This window comes from Salmo salar, chromosome 11 (assembly GCF_965601325.2).
Source record: "Salmo salar chromosome 11, fSalSal1, whole genome shotgun sequence".
NCBI classification, from domain to species: Eukaryota; Metazoa; Chordata; class Actinopteri; order Salmoniformes; family Salmonidae; genus Salmo; species Salmo salar.
In genome coordinates, this window is record NC_138301.1 from 93165460 (window position 1) to 93187882 (window position 22423).

Consider the following 22423-nt stretch of genomic DNA (forward strand, 5'->3'; position numbering starts at 1 on the left):
TGTGCCTTAGAACCTACATTAACCTGGGTGAAGCTTCTCCCTCCCTCGCACCCACCCACCCAGGTGGCGACACACATCTCTGAATACCTGGCAGCTCAAGCACAGCTCAAGCTCAACCTCAACAACATGGAACTGCTCAGGGTCTCCCTAGTGGTGCAATGGCCTAAGGCACTGCATCGTGGTGCTAGAGGCATCACTACAGACCCGGGTTCGATCCCAGGCTGTATCAGAACCTGCTGTGATCGGGAGTCGCAAAGGGCGGTGCACGATTGGCCCAGCGTTGTTCCGGTTAGGGGAGGGTTTGATCGGGGGGGCTTTAATTGGCTCATTGCGACCTAGTGACTCCTTGTGGCTGGCCAGGCGCCTGCAGGCTGACCTGGTTGTCAGGTGAACAGTGTTTCCTCAGACACATTGGTGCAGCTGAGTTAAGCGGGCGAGTGTTAAGAAGCACGGTTTGGAGGGTCATGTTTCGGAGGACGCATGACTCAATATTTGCCTCCCGAGCCTGTTGGGGAGTTGCAGCAATGAGGCAATATCAAAATTGCTGAGAAAAAGAGGGTAAAATACAAAAAAACTACAAATTTACGGAACTGCTCTTCCTCCACAGTGTCGCCCTCCCAGAGTGCAAAGAACCTCGGCATGATCCTGGACAACACCCTGCCGTTCTCTGCAAACATCAAAGCAATGACCTGCTCATGCAGGTTCATGCTCTACAACATCCGTAAAGTACGTCCCTACCTCACACAGGAAGTGCTGCAGATCCTAATCCAGGCACTTGTTCTCCCCCGGTCTGGACTACTACAACTCGCTGTTGGCTGGGCTCCCTGCTTGTGCTATCAAACCCCTGCAATTTATCCAGAAGTTCTCTCATGTCACGTCGCGATGGGGGTAAGTCTGTTTTTGCCTCTTCGTGCGGTGACGTCGATAGACCAGTCGTGGAATTAGTTGGGTTCCAAGTAGCTCTAGATAGCTAGCAGGCTGGTTAGCAGAATGGGCCTTCAGCGGACGTCGCGCCTGAGGGGCCTGTTGGAATCCTCTGGCAGATTATGTCGGTATTCCAGTCGTAGAGGATCGGCGGGGTTCCGTGCCCCGTACCGGCAGTAGAAGGGGTCCGGATATTGTAGCCCAGGAGTGGGCTTCGGTGGTAGCACAGGAGCCCTGGCCGAGCTAGCTTCAGGCTAATTGGTGCTTGCTCCGGGATGGAAATGCTAGCCAGGAGTAGTCACCCGGGATTGCGGTTAGCTAGTTGTGAAGATGCAGATGAAAATGTTCAGAGTTTGCGGTAGGAATCTGGGGATATGGGGGGGGGGGAATATATTAAAATAATAATAGGTCCGTTATGCTCTGGTTTGAGTCACGTTGTTCAAACTGGCGAGAGCTTTCCGAGCTAAAGGTTAGCTGATGACCGCTAGCAATGGTTTGCTGACTGATAGCTGGTAGTGTGACGTGAGTTGTACAAAGGGGACCAAGGCGCGGCGTGTAAAGTGCTCATATTTACTTTAATGAAAACACTAAATCAAAACAACAAAACCAACCATCAACAGTTCCGTCAAGTTACAAGGAACACAACAGAAAACAACTACCCACAAAACCCAAAGGAAAAACAGGCCGCCTAAGTATGGTTCCTAATCAGAGACAACGATAGACAGCTAGCTGCCTCTGGTTAGGAACCATACTCGGCCCAACACAAAGAAATACAACACATAGAATGCCCACCCCACACCCTGACCTAACCACATAGAGAAACAAACCCTCTCTCACAGGTCAGGGCGTGACAGGTAGGTAGCTTCAGTTGAGGGATTCCAGATCCGAAGTAAATAGAAATACTTTAGAGAAAAAAAAATAACAGACCCACGCCACATTGGGTGAGGCGGGTTGCAGGAGCGTATTTAGAAGTTGAGGTTTAGGAAAATATTTTAAAAAGATATGCGAAGAAAAAGATGTAAAAAGATATATACAAGGGACACGACAGGACAAAGACGTCTGACTGCTACGCCATCTTGGATTCAACTTGACTTGCACAGTGTAACCTTCCATTAACACCGAGACGCATTAGACTCGTAATCACCGTCTTTAAAGGTAATTTTCACATGAAAGTACGGTACATAAAGTTTGTATAATACAAACGGAAACTACCTTGACACCAGATCCGTTTTCCAATGAGAGGAAAGGGGCTCCTTAACACACTGGCATGACCTTTGACCTTTCTGAGCTATGAGACAGCCAATAGGGAAGTCACAGTCCTCAGTAACGACACTGGGTGCAATTACGGTTGGCCATGGCTGCTTTCACAATGCTCATCAGAAAAGAATGCCAGAAGTCAGGCAAAAATAGACAGGAGAGAGGGAACAGACACTCCCCAATCAACGCTGCTGGGGAGCTAATATGAGAAATGTTTAATATATCTTAACTATAATTTGGGTGGGAGGCGAGGAGAGGGGGTACAATGGACTGTTCCTAAAGCCTCTCTAATGGGGGTGCTGTGGGGAGGGCTTCTCTCCAGAGGTCAACATCGCTCAGTGGATAATTAAACCTACTGAGAGCTCTCACTCTCTAACTTTCTTTCACACAAATAACAATCTACACACACAAAATACACACATACTGTGCATAATCATACACATACACAAATGCACACCCCCACGCACACATACAGAAATCCCCCGCTCACATTATCATAAACTAAGCAATTATCAGTGTGTGCTGTTTGAGACAAAAACTGTGAGGGAAGTGGAGAGCAGAGTGCTCTCTGTCTATCTGCGGTGAATAGAATCCGCACTATAGATATAACATTATTATTATCAGCATTATCACCATTTTAATTAGCACTGGCACTGGGTCTATATCTAATTAGGGTACCTTAACCAATCTCCTTGGAAAAGATAATTAATTAAATTATCACAAACCCTCAGCATATGGTAATTCTGCCTAACAAGGTTAGAGTATGGTGTTACTCAATATACATACGTACATGTTCACACCAAATTTGGGTTTAAATAGTATTTACAGGTAGGCCGGGTTGCACTTTTTCCATTAATTATAACAAGCAAGCTTAATCAAGCACAGATAGGTTCAAATACTATATTAAATGATTTCAAATACTCAAAAGTCGAGTACACACAACCACATGTTGTTTATTCTGTGTTGTACTAAAGGGCACAGCTTCCATTCATCAAAGCCACTCTACAGGTGTCAGATCTTAATATGACCCATTTCATCACAGGCGGAAAATAATCCTGCAGCAGGAGGATTTGAATAAATATTTAAAATGTATAATTGCCGCCAGGGGGCAGCTGGAAGCGGTGTTTGTAGATTATACAATGCAGTACCTACTTTAAGAGGCTATGGTGTGAGGAAGGCTCTGCAAAGCAACCGACCTCATACATCATGTATTCTCATGGCTTGTCAAAGCATTGTGACCTGCTGTAGGGCAGTGGTCTGAGCAGCACACTTCATCTCTGAGCATCAGGAGTTTGCGCCCAGCGCTGGGCTATTGTTTTGACACTTTGTATGAATGGAAACTTATCTTGGTGTAGCATACCTTTATTATTTAACCAATGCAAAGGCTGCTCCCCTGCCTGCCTCCAAAAAGCACCTACCCTAGTAGGTAGCACTTTTCCAGTAGGTCACTGCCATTTGAGATGGGATTTGTAGGCAGCACTTTTCCAGTAGGTCACTGTCATTTGAGATGGGATTTGTAGGCAGCACTTTTCCAGTAGGTCACTGTCATTTGAGATGGGATTTGTAGGCAGCACTTTTCCAGTAGGTTACTGTCATTTGAGATGGGATTTGTAGGCAGCACTTTTCCAGTAGGTTACTGTCATTTGAGATGGGATCTGTAGGCAGCACTTTTCCAGTAGGTTACTGCCATTTGAGATGGGATTTGTAGGCAGCACTTTTCCAGTAGGTCACTGTCATTTGAGATGGGATTTGTAGGCAGCACTTTTCCAGTAGGTTACTGTCATTTGAGATGGGATTTGTAGGCAGCACTTTTCCAGTAGGTTACTGTCATTTGAGATGGGATCTGTAGGCAGCACTTTTCCAGTAGGTTACTGCCATTTGAGATGGGATTTGTAAGCAGCACTTTTCCAGTAGGTTACTGCCATTTGAGATGGGATTTGTAGGCAGCACTTTTCCAGTAGGTTACTGCCATTTGAGATGGGATTTGTAAGCAGCACTTTTCCAGTAGGTTACTGCCATTTGAGATGGGATTTGTAGGCAGCACTTTTCCAGTAGGTTACTGCCATTTGAGATGGGATTTGTAGGCAGCATCACATGATAACACGTTCACATTCCGCCAAAAGCGAGACGATTGTAGCCACATTGTAGCCCCTGTAGTAGAATGAGCAACTATTTCAGTAAACAACTATCCCAAATTGGAAATATCTGACACAAACAATAAGTAAGCAAGTAACAGAATCAATCTCCTCAGTGCCTGTTAATGAAGGAAGTTGACACCGACCAGAAGAATTATCCAACATTATAGGCTCCTCGTCTCGCATATGGCTTGGTCTGCTGCTCTATCTTTGTGGACATTATCGGTAAGCTTGCATGCATGATATCATAAAGGCAAAAATGATTTTATTGCTTTAAGCAATTTACTGACTGTTTAAGAATGATTAAGGGGCTCCCGAGTGGCACAGCGGTCTAAGGCACTGCATCTCAGTGCTAGAGGCATCACTACAGACCCTGGTTCAATTCCAGGCTGCAACACAACCGGCCGTGATTGGGAGTCCCATAGGGCGGTGCACAATTGGCCCAGCGTGGTCCGGGTTAAGGTTAAGCCCAGGGTAGGCCGTCATTGTAAATAAGAATTTGTTCTTAAAAACCTGTTGGGGCTACAGGTTAGCAATGAACCCCGAGACGGGATTGCTAACAAGGCTGGAAATTCAAACCATCAAAAATCTAATAATTTCAATTTCTCAAAAAATCAACTATTTTACACAATTTAAAAGATAAACATCTCCTTAATCTAACCACATTGTTCGATTTTCAAAGAGGCTTTACGGCAAAAGCATAAAGTTAGATTATGTTAGGACAGTACATAGCCACAAAAGTACAAACATCCATTTTCAATTCAAGGTCAGGCGTCACCAAAAGCAGAAACCAGCTAAAATTATGCACTAACCTTTGGCAATCTCCATCAGATGACACTCCTTGGACATTATGTTATACAATACATGCATTTTTTGTTCCATCAAGTTCATATTTATATCCAAAAACAGCATTTTACAGTAGCGGTGAAATTCAGATTTTTTTCTTCTCTGAAATGCTTCCGGTGAACAACGTTACAATTTACAAAATTACTATTCGAAAACATTGGTAAATTATAATAGTGTCATTCAAATAATTATATTTTAACATTTCGTAAATGCTACTGTATTGCCAGATTTCAAAATAACTTTACTGGGAAATCACAAGTTGCAATAAACCGGGTGCTGTGCTAAGAACAATAGGCTAGGCTATATAGGTTAGCATCATCTTGTAACCATCTAATTTCAATAATACTATCGTCAATAATCCCTTACCTTTGATTATCTTCATCCATTGGCACTTCCAGGAATCCCAGGTCCACTACAAATGTGGTTTCTTTAGACAAAGTTCATAATTGATGTCCAAATAACTCCAAGTTGTTCCATGTTGTTAGCGCTTCGGTGGCTACTCAAAAGTAGCGCGGGCGGGTGGGAAGTCACGGCAAAAAGTTTTAAAAATAATCTATTTACGTTCGTTCAAACATGTCAAACGTTGTTTAGCATCAATCTTTAGAGCCATTTTTAACGTGAAACATCAGTAATGTTTCAACCCGACCAATCCTGTGTCTTGAAAAACGTATTTGAAAATTGTCTCGCGTCACATGATTGAGCAGGTGCAGGCAATAATGGAAGTGACGACATCCCAGGGAGGTCAACTTCCCTTCCTTGTCATCCGGTCTCTGTTGATCATAGACGCTTCAAACAACTTTATAAAGATCGCTGACATCTAGTGGAAGCCGTAGGAGTTGCGAAATGAATCCTTTCTCACTGTGGTATCTATTAAACAATGATTCAAAAAAATAGTACGGCCACAAAATTCTTTTTTTCTCTCAGGTTTTCTCAGGTTTTTGCCTGCCATATGAGTTTTGCTATACTTACAGACACCATTCAAACAGTTTTAGAAAATTCAGAGTGTTTTCTATCCAAATCTGGTAATAATATGCATATCCTAGCTTCTGAGTTGGTGTAGGTGGCAGTTAAAAATGGGCACATATTCTTTTCAAAATTCTCAATACTGCCCCCTAGCCCCAACAGGTTATTAACTGACTTGCCTAGTTAAATATAAAATAAATGAAAATTAATAGCCAGAATAGTGGTGTTTCACTATGAAGCTAATATTGCATTAGAGCTGCTGTTTTTTTCTCCAAATGAATAGGCTTGCATTGTGATTAATTCATACAACTATCACACCCCTGCATATTATTAAATGACACAATGTTCAATTACTCATAGGAAACTAGGCGTATGTCACACGACAAAACTTCACAGGAGAGGCATTTGAATGTAAACAAAATGCCTTGGCAGAAATGCCTTCTTGAACATGTGAACTTTCATGTGTCTTAATAACAAACTTGTATGACATCTGTAAATACAAATACAATTGTTAAATTACAAGCCTAGTTGGTTTAGCCACAGAAAAAGTCAGGAACAATCCCACTAACCATGATTGGCTGAGATAATGGCTGGACTGGACATGCCAAGAGACGAGTTTGGATTGGTCTGCCATGTAGCACGCCTCTGTCTATAACATAAACTGCTCAGTATGTGTAGGCAATCCTTTCTAACATAGCTTTTTTGAAATATACTGTATCACGAAGAACTGGAAAAAAGTGTTGCTAATCCTCGCCACTTTCTGGAGGACCGAGTTTTGAAATCAGTGGAAGGCCCAGTGGAAGCAGATTATGATAGCAAAGGAGATGGAGAAAATTCTGCATTTGATTGCAAATATGTGGGGGAGTCGAAAAAAGAACACACAGAAGGCTGTTGCATAAAACACCTGTCTCCGCATCACGTCTTCAAACTAAGGTCAACCATGGCATGCATGACAGAGAGGTAGAAGTGTTGTGATTAAGACAGTCTAGCTAGCTACATTTTCAGATAATATAGATTTCAAATTTTGTCGCATAGTTGTTTTCATTGCAAGTTAAATTGTCCAATTAGCTAGCTAGCTAACGTAGCTGTCTGGCTTGCTAGCTAACGTTAGCTGTCTGGCTTGCTAGTATGATCTGTGTATTAATATTATTATTATTATTATTATTATTATTATTATTATTATATTATTCGTATCTCAGAGTCATTTCCATTGCTAGTTATAGCCTAATGTTAGCTAGCTAAATAATATTGAATGTAGTTGGTTAACTTCAGCTACCTGAAGATTCATGCAGGGTAGTAACGTTATAAATTGGGACCATGGTTCATTGTTTAGCTAGCTAGCTACATGTCTTAACAAAAGACTCCACTATGCAAGTAACCATTTCACTGTACAGTTTACACCTTCTGTATCCTGTGCATGTGATAAATAAACAGTGATTTTATTTGATATAGTGTGTGTTTTCCAGAGACGGTAATGTGAAGAAGAACATGACCTGCATCAAAGTCAAATTAGGATATACATTAGGCCAACGAGACAGTGTCCAAGTTCAAAAATTATCCAGTAGAATATCCTGCTTTTATTTTGCCACACTCACAACCGTAAGCTATTTTCTGTAATTAGCTTGCCATTAACTTGTAAATAAAGATCCTGTTGTGAGTTTATTTTCCCGTAATACTGAATAAAAATGAGCTGAAGTTAAGAGCTTGTCAGCTATATGATACGGTTATTATTTGACTTGGCTAGCTAGCTAACTTAACCCGCCTGCTTTTTTTTGCTCACCGACTAAGTACCCACTCCAACCTCCATGGCCTGAGTGCTGCCCCAGCCCCCAAGCCCAACCGCCCCTGCTTGGACTTGGAGTGCCCCTTGCTTTGATGGAGGCATCCTTGTGCACCTGGTAACCTGAAACAAGCTCTGTGCACCTGGTGACCCGCCCGCTTTTATCCACTCAGAGACTAAGTCCCCAACCCAACCTCCACAGCCTGAGTGCTGCCCCAACCCCTGAGTCCGGCCGCCCCTGCTTGGACTCTGAATCCCCAACCGCCTTGGGGGAAGCCTCCTCGTGCACCTGGTGACCTTTTGACTTCCACAGTAAGTCCCAACCTGACTCACAGTCCCAACAGAGGACGGGCCCGGGCGGATGGGCAACCACCACCTAGCCCCCTACCTATCCAGAGCCCAATGTCAATGTCTTATGCCTTCTACCCACCTGCCTAGGCTCTCTCACACTCTGTGTCTGGCCTCTGGCCCCTGGCCCTTCTCCGTGCACCTGGTAACCCATAAGTAAAGAAGGAGGATGGTGGAGGAAGATACCTTCTGTATCCGACAAAAGCTTGGATCGAGGGCTTACTTTCAATAGATCGTAGCGGGTGAGCTGCTCTGCTACGTATGAAACCCTGACACAGAATCAGGTTGTCTACGAGTGATTTAGCACCAGGTTACCCACAAACATGCAGTGTGCATCAGGAGAGGGGCGGCAACTCATCCGGCCACACCCTAACCTCGTCACAAACTGCTCTACTCACCATCCAAAAGAGGCAGGCTATCCCGGGCCAACCGAAGATCTGCTGCGCTACGGTATCATTACGTTTAGGGGGGATTCTGACTTAGACGCGTTCAGTCATAATCCCACAGATGGTAGCTTCGCACCATTGGCTCCAGCCAAGCAAATACACCAAATGTCTGAACCTGCAGTTCTTCTCGTACTGAGCAGGATTACTATTGCAGCAACACATTATCAGTAGGGTAAAACTAGCCTGTCTAACAACGGTCTAAACCCAGCTCACGTTCCCTATTCGTTTGTGAACAATCCAACGCTTGGTGAATTCTGCTTCACAATGATAGGAAGAGCCAACATCGAAGGATCAAAAAGTGACGTCGCTATGAACGCTTGGCAGCCACAAGCCAGTTATCATTGTGATAACTTTTCTGACACCTCTTGCTTAAAAGCCAAAAATTCAGAAGGATCGTGAGGCCCCGCTTTCACAGTCTGTATTCATCCTGAAAATCAAGAACAAGCCAACTTTTGCACTTCTGCTCCACGGGAAGTTTCTGTCCTCCCTAAGCGGAGTGGGTCGCACCTGGCTCGAAAAACGATAAGAGTAGTTCTTCTTTCCCCACTGATTCCATCAAGCCCGTTCCCTTGGCTGGGGTTTTTCTAGATAGTAGGGAGGGACAGTGGGAATCTCATTCATCCATTCACGCGCGTCACTAATTAGATCACGAGGCATTTGGCTACCTCAAAAGACTCTAAATTATGTCCCGCCGTTTACCCCCGCTTCATCCAATTTCCTCACTTTGACATGAGGGGGTCACAGTCACCCCACGGGTGATTTGAGTGCGACGGCGACAGGTGGGTACGCTCCTTTTGAATTCCATCAAGTTGACATTCAGTGATACGTTCCCAGTGGGAACCTAGGCTTCTTCTGTCCGTTTTATGGTTCCACAGCAAATCAATGGGCGTGGATAGTACTACCCAGATCAAATGTAGGCCTTCCTCCCCAGACAAGCTGGAGATACCTCTCCCCACTTCATAGGCAATGAGCCAGATCCATGCAATGCCCTATCACTGCGGGGCCAATGGGTTTAGTCTAGTGAGCGTAGAGGAGACCTCCCCACCTACAATGTGTGGGGCCGGCGAGCGCCGTAGCTGGGGAGATCTGTGAGAAGGGCCCGGCGAGCGTCCAGAGTTGCAACTGCCAACTGCCGGACCCAACCCCCCACCGGTCCGCCTTCGGCCCGCTGACAGACACGACCCCGACGAACCCCCACACGCAGCCCCTTGCGAGACCACGCACGAGAGACCGCACAACGAACTTCCAATGGTGGCGAGAGGAGGGCGACAGAGCAACTGCTCCCCCAGCCGCAGTTCGAGCCCAGCCCCGCTTCGCACCCCAGCCCGACCAACTCAGCCCTTAGAGCCAATCCTTATCCTGAGGTTACGGCTCTTTTTTTCCAACTTCCCTTATCTACATTGTTATAACATGCCACATTTTGTTCACCTTGGAGACCTGCTGCGGATATGGGTACGGCCCGGCGTGAGATTTACACCCGCTCCCCCGGATTTTCAAGGGCCAGGGAGAGCTTACCGGATGCCGCCGATACCGCGACGCTTTCCAGGTCTTGGGCCCCTCTCTAGGGGCGAACCCATTCCAGGGAGCCCTATCCTTCACAAAGAAAAGAGAACAGTCCCCGGGGCTCCCACCAGCTTCTCCAGGATCGGTCGCGTTACCGCACTGGATGCCTCGCGGCGCCGTCTCCGCCAGTCCGTGAACATTTTGAAAGTAGTTTGAGGTCAGTAGGTCACATTACCAAGGAGCTACTGAAATTAGAAAGTTTTAAAAAAATATGTAAAAACATGTTAGATGACAATGGACAAACTAAAGGGTGTGCAATGTATATGCCTGCTGATTGTACATTCTGAACCTTGTTTGAGTCCAGTAGGTCACATTACCAAGGAGCTACTGAAATTAGAAAGTTTTAAAAAAATATGTAAAAACATGTTAGATGACAATGGACAAACTAAAGGGTGTGCAATGTATATGCCTGCTGATTGTACATTCTGAACCTTGTTTGAGTCCAGTAGGTCACATGACCAAGGAGCTATTGAAATTAGAAAGTAAAAATAAATTCATGTAAGGGCAGTCAATGGACATTCTGAATCTTGTTTGAGGTCAGGAGGAGCTATTGAAATGAGAATCATTGAAAAATATTGAAAATTCAAATAAAATTGCACGAGATGAAAATGGACAAACTAAAGGGTGTGCAATGTATAGGCCCACTGAGTGTACATTCTGAACATTGTTTGAGGTTAGTAGGTCACATGACCAAGGAGCTATTGAAATTCAAAATTCATACAAAACCGTGTGAGATGAAAATGGACAAACAAAAGGGTGTGCAATATAGAAGGGCAGTCAGTGGACATTCTGAACCGTGTTTGAAGTCAGTAAGTCACATGACCAAGGAGCTATTGAAATTAGAAACATTGAAAAATTGTTTTAGGAGTAATGGTTAAAGAGCTATTGAAATTTGAAAAATGTGATTTGTCACTATGTTGACAGTCCCTAACTGCTGTTGGTGGATGTAGAGAAAACTACAGGCGAATATCCATTTAATATCCAACCTGACTCTGTCTTTACCTCAGTTGAACACATCAACAACTGCCTCCCACATAACATTGTTACCTATCGCTCCACAAAAGCCACGGCCATTGCAGAGCAAGCGAAACAAATACTTCAAGGTCTCAATACAAGTGATGTCACCAACTGGAACACTACTAGCATGCACCGCTAACTAGCTAGCCATTTCACACCAGTTACACTCACCACCCTTTGACTTCCTCCTTCTTCACAGAAACCAGGCAGAGTCCAACTGAGTGATCCAGTTCAACAGCATTAATTTAACAGTGTTGCTTTCATCCCTCTCCCTGCCCCAACCTGGGCTTGAACCAGGGACCCTCTGAACGCATCAACACCAGTCACCCTTGAAGAATAGTTAGCTACCTATCACTCCATGAAAGCCACAACCCTTGCAGAGCAAGGAAAACAACTACTTTAAGGTCTCAGAGCAAGTGACGTCACCGCACCGCTAACTAGCTAGCCGTTTCATACCGGTTACACCCACTACATGCTGCGTCCACTGCCATTGAGGCTGCCAGCTAGCTAGGACACCGGCACACAGTGTTGTTCGCCCCTGCCTGCTGAGCACTGATTTCCCACAGTTATTTTAACGTTACGGTGAGTGTAATCACTACCCAGTAGTTTTTTGGGGGGTGGTTGTCATCCAATGTGCATTACCACCACCTAACAAAAAGAAAGTGAACACAATTTTTTTACAACACGCAACAATTTATACGATTTTACTGAGTTACGGTTCATAGAAGGAAATCAGTCCATGTAAATAAATTCAATAGGTCCTAATCTATGGATTTTAAATGACTGGGCAGGAGTGCAGCCATGGGTGGGCCTGGGAAGGCATAGGCCCACCCACTGGGGAGACAGGCTCACCCACTGGGGAGCCAGGCCCAGCTAATCAGAATGAGTTTTTCCACAGAAAAGGGATTTATTTCAGACAGAAATACTCCTCAGTTTCATCAGCTGTCTGGGAGGCTGGTCTCTTCACTTGCAGGTGAAGAAGCCGGATATGGAGGTCCTGGGTTGGCATGGTTACAAGTGGTCTGAGGTTGTGATGGCAGTTGGACGTACTGCCAAATCCTCTAACACGATGTTGGAGGCATCTTATCATAGAGAAATTAACATTAAATTATCTGGCACAACTCTGTTGGATATTCCTGCAGTCAGCATGCCAATTGCACGCCCCTTCAAAACTTGAGACATCTGTGGCATTGTGTTGTGTGACAAAACGGCACATATAACAGTGGCCTTTATTGTCCTCAGCACAAGGTGCACCTTTGTAATGCTTTGCACCTTTGTCATGCTGTTTAAACAGCTTCTTGATATGCTGCAGGAGAAATGCACACTAACAGGGATGTAAACAAATTTGTGCACAAAATTTGAGAGAAATAAGCTTTTTGTATTTTTTTTCTGGGATCTTTTATTTCAGCTCATGAAACATGGGACCAACACTTTACATGTTGCGTTTATGTTTTGGTTCAGTATATTTGACAACAGGCATAACGTTTGAGGGAGCGAGAGAAAACATAATTTTGATAACAACCCCTGATCCCAATGACTTTCAGCCACTCACGAGACTCATTTGAATTGATTCATCAGGAAAATTCTCTGCGACAAAGAGTGATCAAGTTAAGATCCAACATCTGTATATGGTCTTGTGCCTATAAAGGATGAGGGACTTAAAATATATATAGAAGAGGCATTATTGTCATACTGTATGTACTGTACTTGAACTCAAGTCCTATGTTGGGTTGAAAAGGACGGGTTCCACCTGGTCTATCTCCTCAAGGTTTCCTCTAAAGGTGTTCAAGGTTTCCTCTCAAGGTTGCAGCCTGTATAGTGTACACTCACCTTGACCACCTCTTCATCGGTCGACCGACACTCTACCGACTCTGTTACATCCGTAACTGTGCCGTCTGTTCCTACGGTGACCACCTTTACTGGCACGGCAACTGTCCTCCCGGTGAGCACAGCTGTATTCAGAATCTCAGTTTCCTGAGAAAAAGAAGAGAAGAGTTCAGAGTTAAGTTCTACTGAGGAGAGCAACCACACTGACATGCAGATGCGTTGTTTACTGTGCATATTGCAATATAAGCTGCTCACATTGTCATCTAATTGGAATTAGCCTACAACTGTCATAGAATTCAATAAATGAGTCAGTATGTACAATAAATGCTTGCACATCTGCTGTACATCCTCATTTCCCTGTGAATAAAGCACCAACAATCCAGTCAAATCCCTATACAGTAGTTAAGGTTTCATTAACACCCCAGATTGCCAGTCTCTAATGATACAATACATCATGAACATTGTAATCATAGATACTGCAAATTGCTGCTTTCATTAAATGATGTGAACAGTGATGATAAGATAGTGTGATCTTGACGCTGTGACTCAGACGAAGCAGAAGAAAGATAATTAGATGAATGAATCTACTCTTAATCCCCCCGGCTCTGTGTTTGCTACCATCATGTATAGGCACACACACAAAGGCACGCACACAGACACACACACAGCTACATGCAGGCATGCACACACACACACACACACACACACACACACACACACACACACACACACACACACACACACACACACACACACACACACACACACACACCTCCCTGCCCATGAAAGTTCAGGGCTCAGGCCGGGCCAAGACAATACCAATAAGAGGAACAGACTCAGTTCATGCCCAGCAAAAGAGAATGATTGTCTATCTTAGACTTACAAGGAGGTGACTCCTCCTAGTAGGAAGCTATAAATATGTGTTTGTGTGACTTGTATGTTGTGTTATGCAGCTGCAACATCTTGTTGGGTGTAATAAATCAAGTTTGAGCTTTCCTTGGAGTCCGTCTGGATGTGTAGCAGAACTTAGAACCTAACAACAGTGCTGACAGTCTAACAAGGAGTTATCCACACTGTTTCATTTACTGTCAAAAATATCAATTTAACAAGACCTGGGAAATGGCTCCGATTAAAATGGGTGGAGGAACCACCCTCCCTAGTAAATGAAAATCTGGGGAAGACAGTCATTTAAAAAAAAATGTTTAAGGGGTGGAACAGTTTAATATTGCAGATAGATTGTAGATTCCATTAATGTAATTGTCTGCATCATTTCCAATCCCCCATATATATTTTTTGTAAATACATATATTTATATATACAGTACCAATCAAAAGTTTGGATACACCTACTTATTCAAGGGTTTTCTTTATTTGTACTATTTTCTTCATTGTAGAATAATAGTGAAGACATCAAAACTATGAAATAACACATATGAAATCATGTAGTAATCAAAAAGTGTTAAACAAATCAAAATATATTTTAGATTTTTCTAAGTTGCCACCCTTTGGCTTGATGACAGCTTTGCACACTCTTGGCATTCTCTCAACCAGCTTCATGAGGTAGCCACCTTGAATGCTTTTCCAACAGTCTTGAAGGAGTTCCCACATATGCTGAGCACTTGTTGGCTGCTTTTCCATCACTCTGCGGTCCATCTCAAACCATCTCAATTGGGTTGAGGTCGGGTGATTGTGGAGGACAGGTCATCTGATGCAGGACTGCATCACTCTCCTTCTTGGTCAAATAGCCCTTACACAGCCTGGAGGTGTGTTTTGGGTCATTGTCTTGCTCAAAAACAAATAATAGTCCCACTAAGCGCAAACCAGATGGGATGGCGTGTCACTGCAGAATGCTGTTGTACCCATGCTGGTTAAGTGTGCCTTGAACTCTAAATAAATCAAAGACAGTGTCACCAGCTAAGCACCCCCACACCATTACACCTCCATGCTTCATGCTGGAAACCACACATGCAGAGATAATCTGTTCACCTACTCTGCGTCTCACAAAGACACGGCAGTTGGAACCAAAAATCTCAAGGTTGTGCTCATTTTACCAAAGGACAGATTTCCACCGGTTTATTGTCCATTGCTCGTGTTTCTTGGCCCAAGCAAGTCTCTTCTTATTGGTGTCCTTTAGTAGTGGTTTCTTTGCAGCACTTTGACCACGCAGTCTCCACTGAACAGTTGATGTTGAGATGTGTCTGTTACTTGAACTCTGTGAAGCATTTATTTGGGCTGCAATCTGAGATGCAGTTAATTGCCCATTTCTGAGGCTGGTAACTCTAATGAACTTATCCTCTGCAGCAGAGGTAACTCTGGGTCTACCTTTTCTGTGGCGGTCCCCATGAGAGACAGTTTCATCATAGCACTTGATGGTTTTTGCGACTGCACTGAAAGAAACGTTCAAAGTTCTTGACATTTTCCGGATTGACTGACCTTCATGTCTTAAAGTAATGAAGGACTGTCATTTCTCTTTGCTTATTTGAGCTGTTCTTGCCATAATATGGACATGGTCATTTACCAAATAGGGCAATCTTCTGTATACCTCACCTACCTTATCACAACACAACTGATTGGCTCAAATGCATTAAGAAGGAAATAAATTCCACATGTTAACTTTTAACAAGGCTCACCGGTTAATTGAATTGCATTCCAGGTGACTACCTCATAAAGCTGGTTGAGAAAATGCCAAGAGTGCACAAAGCTGTCATCAAGGCAATGGCTACTTTGAAGAATCTCAAATATAAAATATATTTTGATTTGTTTAACACTTTTTGGTCACTACATCCTTCCATATGTGTTATTTCATAGTTTTGATGGCTTCACTATTATTCTACAATGTAGAAAATAGTAAAAATAAAGAAAAACCCTTGAATGAGTAGGTGTGTCCAAACTTTGACTGGTACTGGTACTGTATACATTCATACATATACATATATATGTATTATTTTCCGCTAACCCTACCACCCCTTCCCTAATTGGATTAAATGAACAACAACACTTAGGCTTCTACTTAAACTAGCTTCCAATTTCCAGCTTCCAGCTTATACAAACTATATACACTACTATATTGAACATTTTGGAGTTACTTAGAAATGTCCTTGTTTTTGAAAGAAAATCTATTTTTTGGTCCATTAAAATAACATCAAATTGATCAGAAATACAGTGTAGACATTGTTAATGTTGTAAATGACTATTGTAGCTGGAAACAGCAGATTTTCTTTATAGAATATCTACATAGGTGTACAGAGGCCCATTATCAGCAACCATCACTCCTGTGTTCAAACGGCACGTTGTGTTAGCTAATCCAAGTTTATCATTTTAAAAGACTAATTGATCATTAGAAAACCCTTTAGAAATTATGTTAGTACAGCTGAAAACTGTTGTTTCTGATTAAAGAAGCAATAAAACTGGCCTTCTTTAGACTAGTTGAGTATCTGGAGCATCAGCATTTGTGGGTTCTATTACAGGCTCAAAATGGCCAGAAACATAGACCTTTCTTCTGAAACTCATCAGTCTATTCTTGTTCTGAGAAATGAAGGCTATTCTATGTGAGAAATTGCCAAGAAACTGAAGATCTTGTACAACGCTGTGTACCACTCCCTTCACAGAAAAGCACAAACTGTCTCTAACCAGAATAGAAAGAGCAGTGGGAGGCCCCGGTGCACAACTGAGCGAGAGGACTAGTACATTAGAGTGTCTAATTTGAGAAACAGACACCTCACAAGTCCTCAACTGGCAGCTTCATTAAATAGTAACCGCAAAACATCAGTCTTAATGTCAACAGTGAAGAGGCGACTCTGGGATGCTGGCCTTCTAGGCAGAGTACCTCTGTCCAGTGTCTGTGTTATTTTTGCCCTTCTTAATCTTTTATTTTTATTGGCCAGTCAGAGATATGGCTTTTCTTTGCAACTCTGTCTAGAAGACCAGCATCACGGAGTCGCCTCTTCACTGTTGACGTTGAGACTGGTGTTTTGCGGGTACAATTTAATGAAGCTGCCAGTAGGGAGTCAATGAAGAAGCAGTTAAGTAAGAAGAAGTAGTTAATCATAAAACAATGCCCTTATTGACTGCTCCTACTTATACGCCGAGTCATCAACATCAGAACAGATTTACTGTGTGCCATGAAGGCTTTCTATACACTGACTAAACTATTCTGTTGCACTATTCCATTGCATCTATATCGCCTAATCATGTTTTCATTCTCTTTGAACTGTGAAGATAACTGCAATAATGAATTAAGTCTCAACAGCTCATCTGAGACCAGGTATAATTTACTGGATTGTAACAATAATATTGTCAAATCAAATCAAATGTTATTTGTCACACGCTTGCTAAACAACAGGTGTAGACTAACAGTGAAATGCTTAGGTAGAGATAAAGTGACTTGGCAACAGGATGATGGTGTTGGAGTCGTGTTTGGCCACGCAGTCATGGGTGAACAGGGAATACAGGAAGAGACTAAGTACACACCCCTGAGGGGCCCCAGTGTTAAGGATCAGCATGGCAGACATGTTGTTGCCTACTCTTACCACCTGGGGGCTGTTCGTCAGGAAGTCCAGGATCCAGTTGCAGAGGGAGGTGATTAGTCCCAGAGTCCTTAGCTTTGTGATGAGCTTCGTGGGCATTATGGTGTTGAACGCTGAGCTGTAGTCAATGAACTGCATTCTCACACAGGTGTTACTTTTGTCCAGGTGAGAAAGGGCAGTGTTGAGTGCGATTGAGATTGCATCATCTGTGGATCTGTTGGGGTGGTATGCGAATTGGAGTGGGTCTAGTGAGTCCGGGAGGATGCTGTTGATGTGAGCCATGACCAGCCTTTCAAAGCACTTCATGGCTACCGGCGTGAGTGCCACGGGACGGTAATCATTTAGGCAGGTTACCTTCGCTTCCTTTGGCACAGGGACTATGGTGGTCTGCTTGAAACATGTAGGTATTACAGACTCGGTCAGGGAGATGTTGAAAATGTCATTGAAGACACTTGACAGTTGGTCTGCACATGCTTTGAGTACACGTCCTGGTAATCCGTCTGGCCCAGTGGCTTTGTGAATGTTGACCTGTTTAAAGTTTTGTTCACATCGGCTACTGAGAGCGCTATCACACAGTCATCCAGAACATCTGGTGCTCTCGTGCGTGCCTCAGTGTTGCTTGCCTCGAAGCGAGCATAAAAGGCATTTAGCTCATCTGGTAGGCTTGCGTCACTGGGCAGCTCGCGTCTGGGTTTCCCTTTGTAGTCCCTAATAATTTTCAAGCCCTGCCATATCCGATGAGCGTTAGAGCCAGTGTAGTAGGATTCCATCTTAATCCTGTACTGACGCTTTGCTTGTTTGATGGTTCGTCTGAGAGCATAGCGGGATTTCTTATAAGAGTCCGGATTAGTATCCCGCTCCTTGAAAGCGGCAGCTCTAGCCTTTCGTTCAATGCGGATGTTGCCTGTAATCCATGGCTTCTGGTTGGGATATGTACGTACAGTCACTGTGGGGACGACGTCATCGATGCACTTACTGATGAAGCCGATGACTGAGGTGGTGTATTCCTCAATGCCATTGGATGAATCCCGGAACATATTCCAGTCTGTGCTAGCAAAACAGTCCTGTAGCATCATCTGGCCACTTCCGTATCGAGCGAGTCACTGGTACTTCCTGCTTTAGTTTTTGCTTGTAAGCAGGAATCAGGAGGATATAATTATGGTCAGATTTGCCAAATGGAGGGCGGGGGAGAGCTTTGTATGCATCTCTGTGTACTCAATGCCATCCTGGATTAAATAGGCTGAATGATCAATAGGTGAGTGAATTATCTTCGCCTTATGCCCTACGAAAACATGTCAATACCACCAGGAACTTGGTCTCTCTCTGCAATTGCATTTGTACTACTCTCAAATGCAACTAGGCCTACACTTGATGGCATACTTCCAAAATCTTAAACTCTTGAATAACTTTTTTTCTGCTTATTTTATTGACAATGGTGCTTGCTGTGCCAAGTCCTCACGCATTGGGCAGCTGATATATATTGTTATGCTTTAATTGATGATCTCGGGATATGTGCAACCAAACCCTGGTCCGGTAGATACCAGGCAATCTCTACCGACTCCCTATGATTTTAAAAACAGAGCAGGTTTTGGTCTCATGATTCTTAATCTCAGAAGTCTATTTCCAAAAATAAACATGATTAAAATGTGGGCCAATACAACAAATGCATACATAATGGTTTTATCAGAAACTTGACTAAAGTAATCTGTGTCAAACAACTCTTTCTATTGATGGGTACACTGTTTTTAGAACGGATCGGATGAGTAAAGGAGGAGGAGTTGCAATTTATGTGAAATCCAAGTTTAACACCTCTGAAATTTTCTCAATTACCAAAGCCAAATATTTTGAATTGCTTGCGGTTAAAGTGAACGTATATAAGGACTCCCACATCACTGTAGTCGGCTACTGTAGACCGCCCTCGACTTCGGGAGACACTTTTAACTCTCTTTCTGATATACTGCACAAGCTAAATGACTCTGAATTCATTATTTTATAAGATTTTAACTGGGACATGCTTACATCTGTATCAGACCCTTTTAAAGAACTGTGTGACTCTGAATCTCTCACAATTTAATTAATTTGCTTACAAGACCAAATCCCAGAGCACCTAACAAATCAACGCCATTGGACATTCTTCTAACAAATACCCATCACAAATACACATGAACTGGGATATTCTGTAATGATGTTAGTGATCACTGTGCAATTGCTTGTGTTAGAAATACACAAATTACCAAAGCCAAACCTGTTATTTTTAAAATACATTTTAGACAGTTTGATGAGCAAGCGTTCTTACATGATCTGTACCATAATATTGACAGAGTAAGTCTGATTCCTGATGTTGACACTGCCTGGGACTATTTTTATATGAAATGTGATGTCCATTTGTGATAAGCATGCCCCTGTGAAGAAATTTAGAAACAGTGGAAGGGACAATCCCTGGTTTTCAGATAACTTGGCAGAATGAATAAGAAAGAGAAATGTCTCTTGGCCTCAAGCTAGACATACAAATGCTCCTGTTGACTGGGCCTCCTTCAGAGCGCTAAGAAACAAATGCACAGGACTGATCAGGAAGTCCAAATAAGATTTCTATCTAAATGCAGTCACAGAGAATCTAAACAACATTACCAAGTTCTGGAAGATAATCAAATCAGTGCCAGGTTCTAATGTATCCTCTGGCCTTCCTGACCATTTAATAATGGATTCTAATGAAGTGAAGGATAAATCTGATATTGTAGGGTTTTTTAACAAGCACTTCATATCTGCTGGATCCGTTTTTTGATAATGGTGGGACCCGGCCTCTAATTTAAGCTCTTTTACAGTAAACTATGACATAGCCACTCATGTGAACCATTTAAACTTTGAGCCTTTGTTTCTTATGCTGAGGTATATAAGCACTAAAGGCAATTGACACTAAAACATCTGCAGGTCCAGACAACCTGGATCTCTACCTCTTAATCTGGGATATGTGGGACGCTAGCGTCCCACCTCGACAACAGCCAGGGAAATTGCAGTGCGCCAAATTCAAACAACAGAACTTTCATAATTAAAATTCCTGAAACATACAAGTATTATACACCATTTTAAAGATAAACTTCTTGTTAATCCAACCACAGTGTCCGATTTCAAAAAGGCTTTACGGCGAAAGCATACCATGCGATTATGTTAGGTCAGCGCCTAGTCACAAAAAACATACAACCATTTTCCAGCAAAAGAGAGGAGTCACAAAAAGCAGAAATAGAGATAAAATTCATCACTAACCTTTGATGATCTTCATCAGATGGCACTCATAGGACTTCATGTTACACAATACATGTATGTTTTGTTCGATAAAGTTCATATTTATATACAAAAATCTCAGTTTACATTGGCGCGTTATGTTATGTTTTGCCTCCAAAACATCCGGTGAATTTGCAGAGAGCCACATCAATTTACAGAAATACTCATCATAAACCTTGATGAAAGATACAAGTGTTATACATAGGAGTAAAGATAATCTTCTCCTTAATGCAACCACTGTGTCAGATTTCAAAAAAGCTTTACGTCGAAAGCACACCATGCAATAATCTGAGTACAGCGCTCAGCCACCAAAACAAGCCATACAGATACCCGTCATGTTGTGGAGTCAACAAAAGTCAGAAATAGCGTTATAAATATTCACTTACCTTTGATGATCTTCATCGGAATGCACTCCCAGTTCCACAATAAATGTTTGTTTTGTTCGATAAAGTTCATCTTTATGTCCAAATACCTCCTTTTTGTTAGCGCGTTTAGTTCACTAATCCAAATGCACAAGGCGCGGGCACTAAGACCAGACGAAAAGTCAAAAAAGTTACAGTTCGTAGGAACATGCCAAACGATGTATATAATTAATCTTTAGGATGTTTTATCATAAATCTTCAATAATATTCCAACCGGACAATTCCTTTGTCTTTAGAAAGGAAAGGGAACGGAGCTCGCGATCAACAACTACAGGCTTTCAGCTGAGCCATCTACTGTGAGTGGTCTTATTCGCTCCCCTTTCACAATAGAATCCTGAAACAACTTTTAAAGACTGTTGACATCTAGTGGAAGCCTTAGGAAGTGCAATCTCACCCCATTTACACTGTATATTGGATAGGCAATCACTTGAAAAACTACAAACCTCAGATTTCCCAGTTCCTGGTTGGATTTTTCTCAGGTTTTCGCCTGCCATATGAGTTCTGTTATACTCACAGACATCATTCAAACAGTTTTAGAAACTTCAGAGTGCAATAATATGCATATCCTAGCTTCTGGGCCTGAGTAGCAGGCAGTTTACTCTGGGCACGCTTTTCGTCCGGACGTGAAAATATTGCCCCCTATCACAAAGAAGTTAAAGATAGCAGATAATGTACCTGTGGCTCACATTTTCAACTTGAGTCTTGACCAATTCCATACCCAGCATTTGGAAATCAGCTTATGTCCTCCCAACTCCCTATCCATGCCAAAGTCTATGAATCCCTAGTGAACTCACAGTTAAAAAACTTCTTAATTGAAAAGAACATACTGAGAGGGGTTCAGTCTGGCTTTAGATCAGGGAACAGCACCACAACTGCAGCTATGGCAGTGGCAAATTACATAATAAATGCACTTGATAAAAAGCAACATTGTGCTGCTCTGTTTGTTGATTTATCAAATGCATTTGATTCAGTTGACCATGAATTGTTGCTAGCTAGACATTGGCCTCAGTGAAGGGGCAGTAAATTGGTTTAGGAACTATTTTTCTGACAGAACACAATGTGTATATACTGACAATCACAAGATTAATAGA

General features: G+C 42.8%; 1 protein-coding gene and 1 pseudogene across 1 annotated transcript in view; both read right to left on the bottom strand.

Annotated features, from left to right (window-relative positions):
• LOC106563163 (transmembrane protein 132C) overlaps nucleotides 1-22423 on the bottom strand; it is a 188877-nt gene that overhangs the window by 18957 nt on the left and 147497 nt on the right. The window contains exon 5 of the mRNA XM_082958147.1: nucleotides 13110-13253. Within this exon, the coding sequence (XP_082814273.1) occupies nucleotides 13110-13253 (144 nt within the window). The remainder of the gene's footprint in view (nucleotides 1-13109; nucleotides 13254-22423) is intronic.
• Nucleotides 8454-10107, bottom strand: LOC145859284 (uncharacterized; annotated as a pseudogene).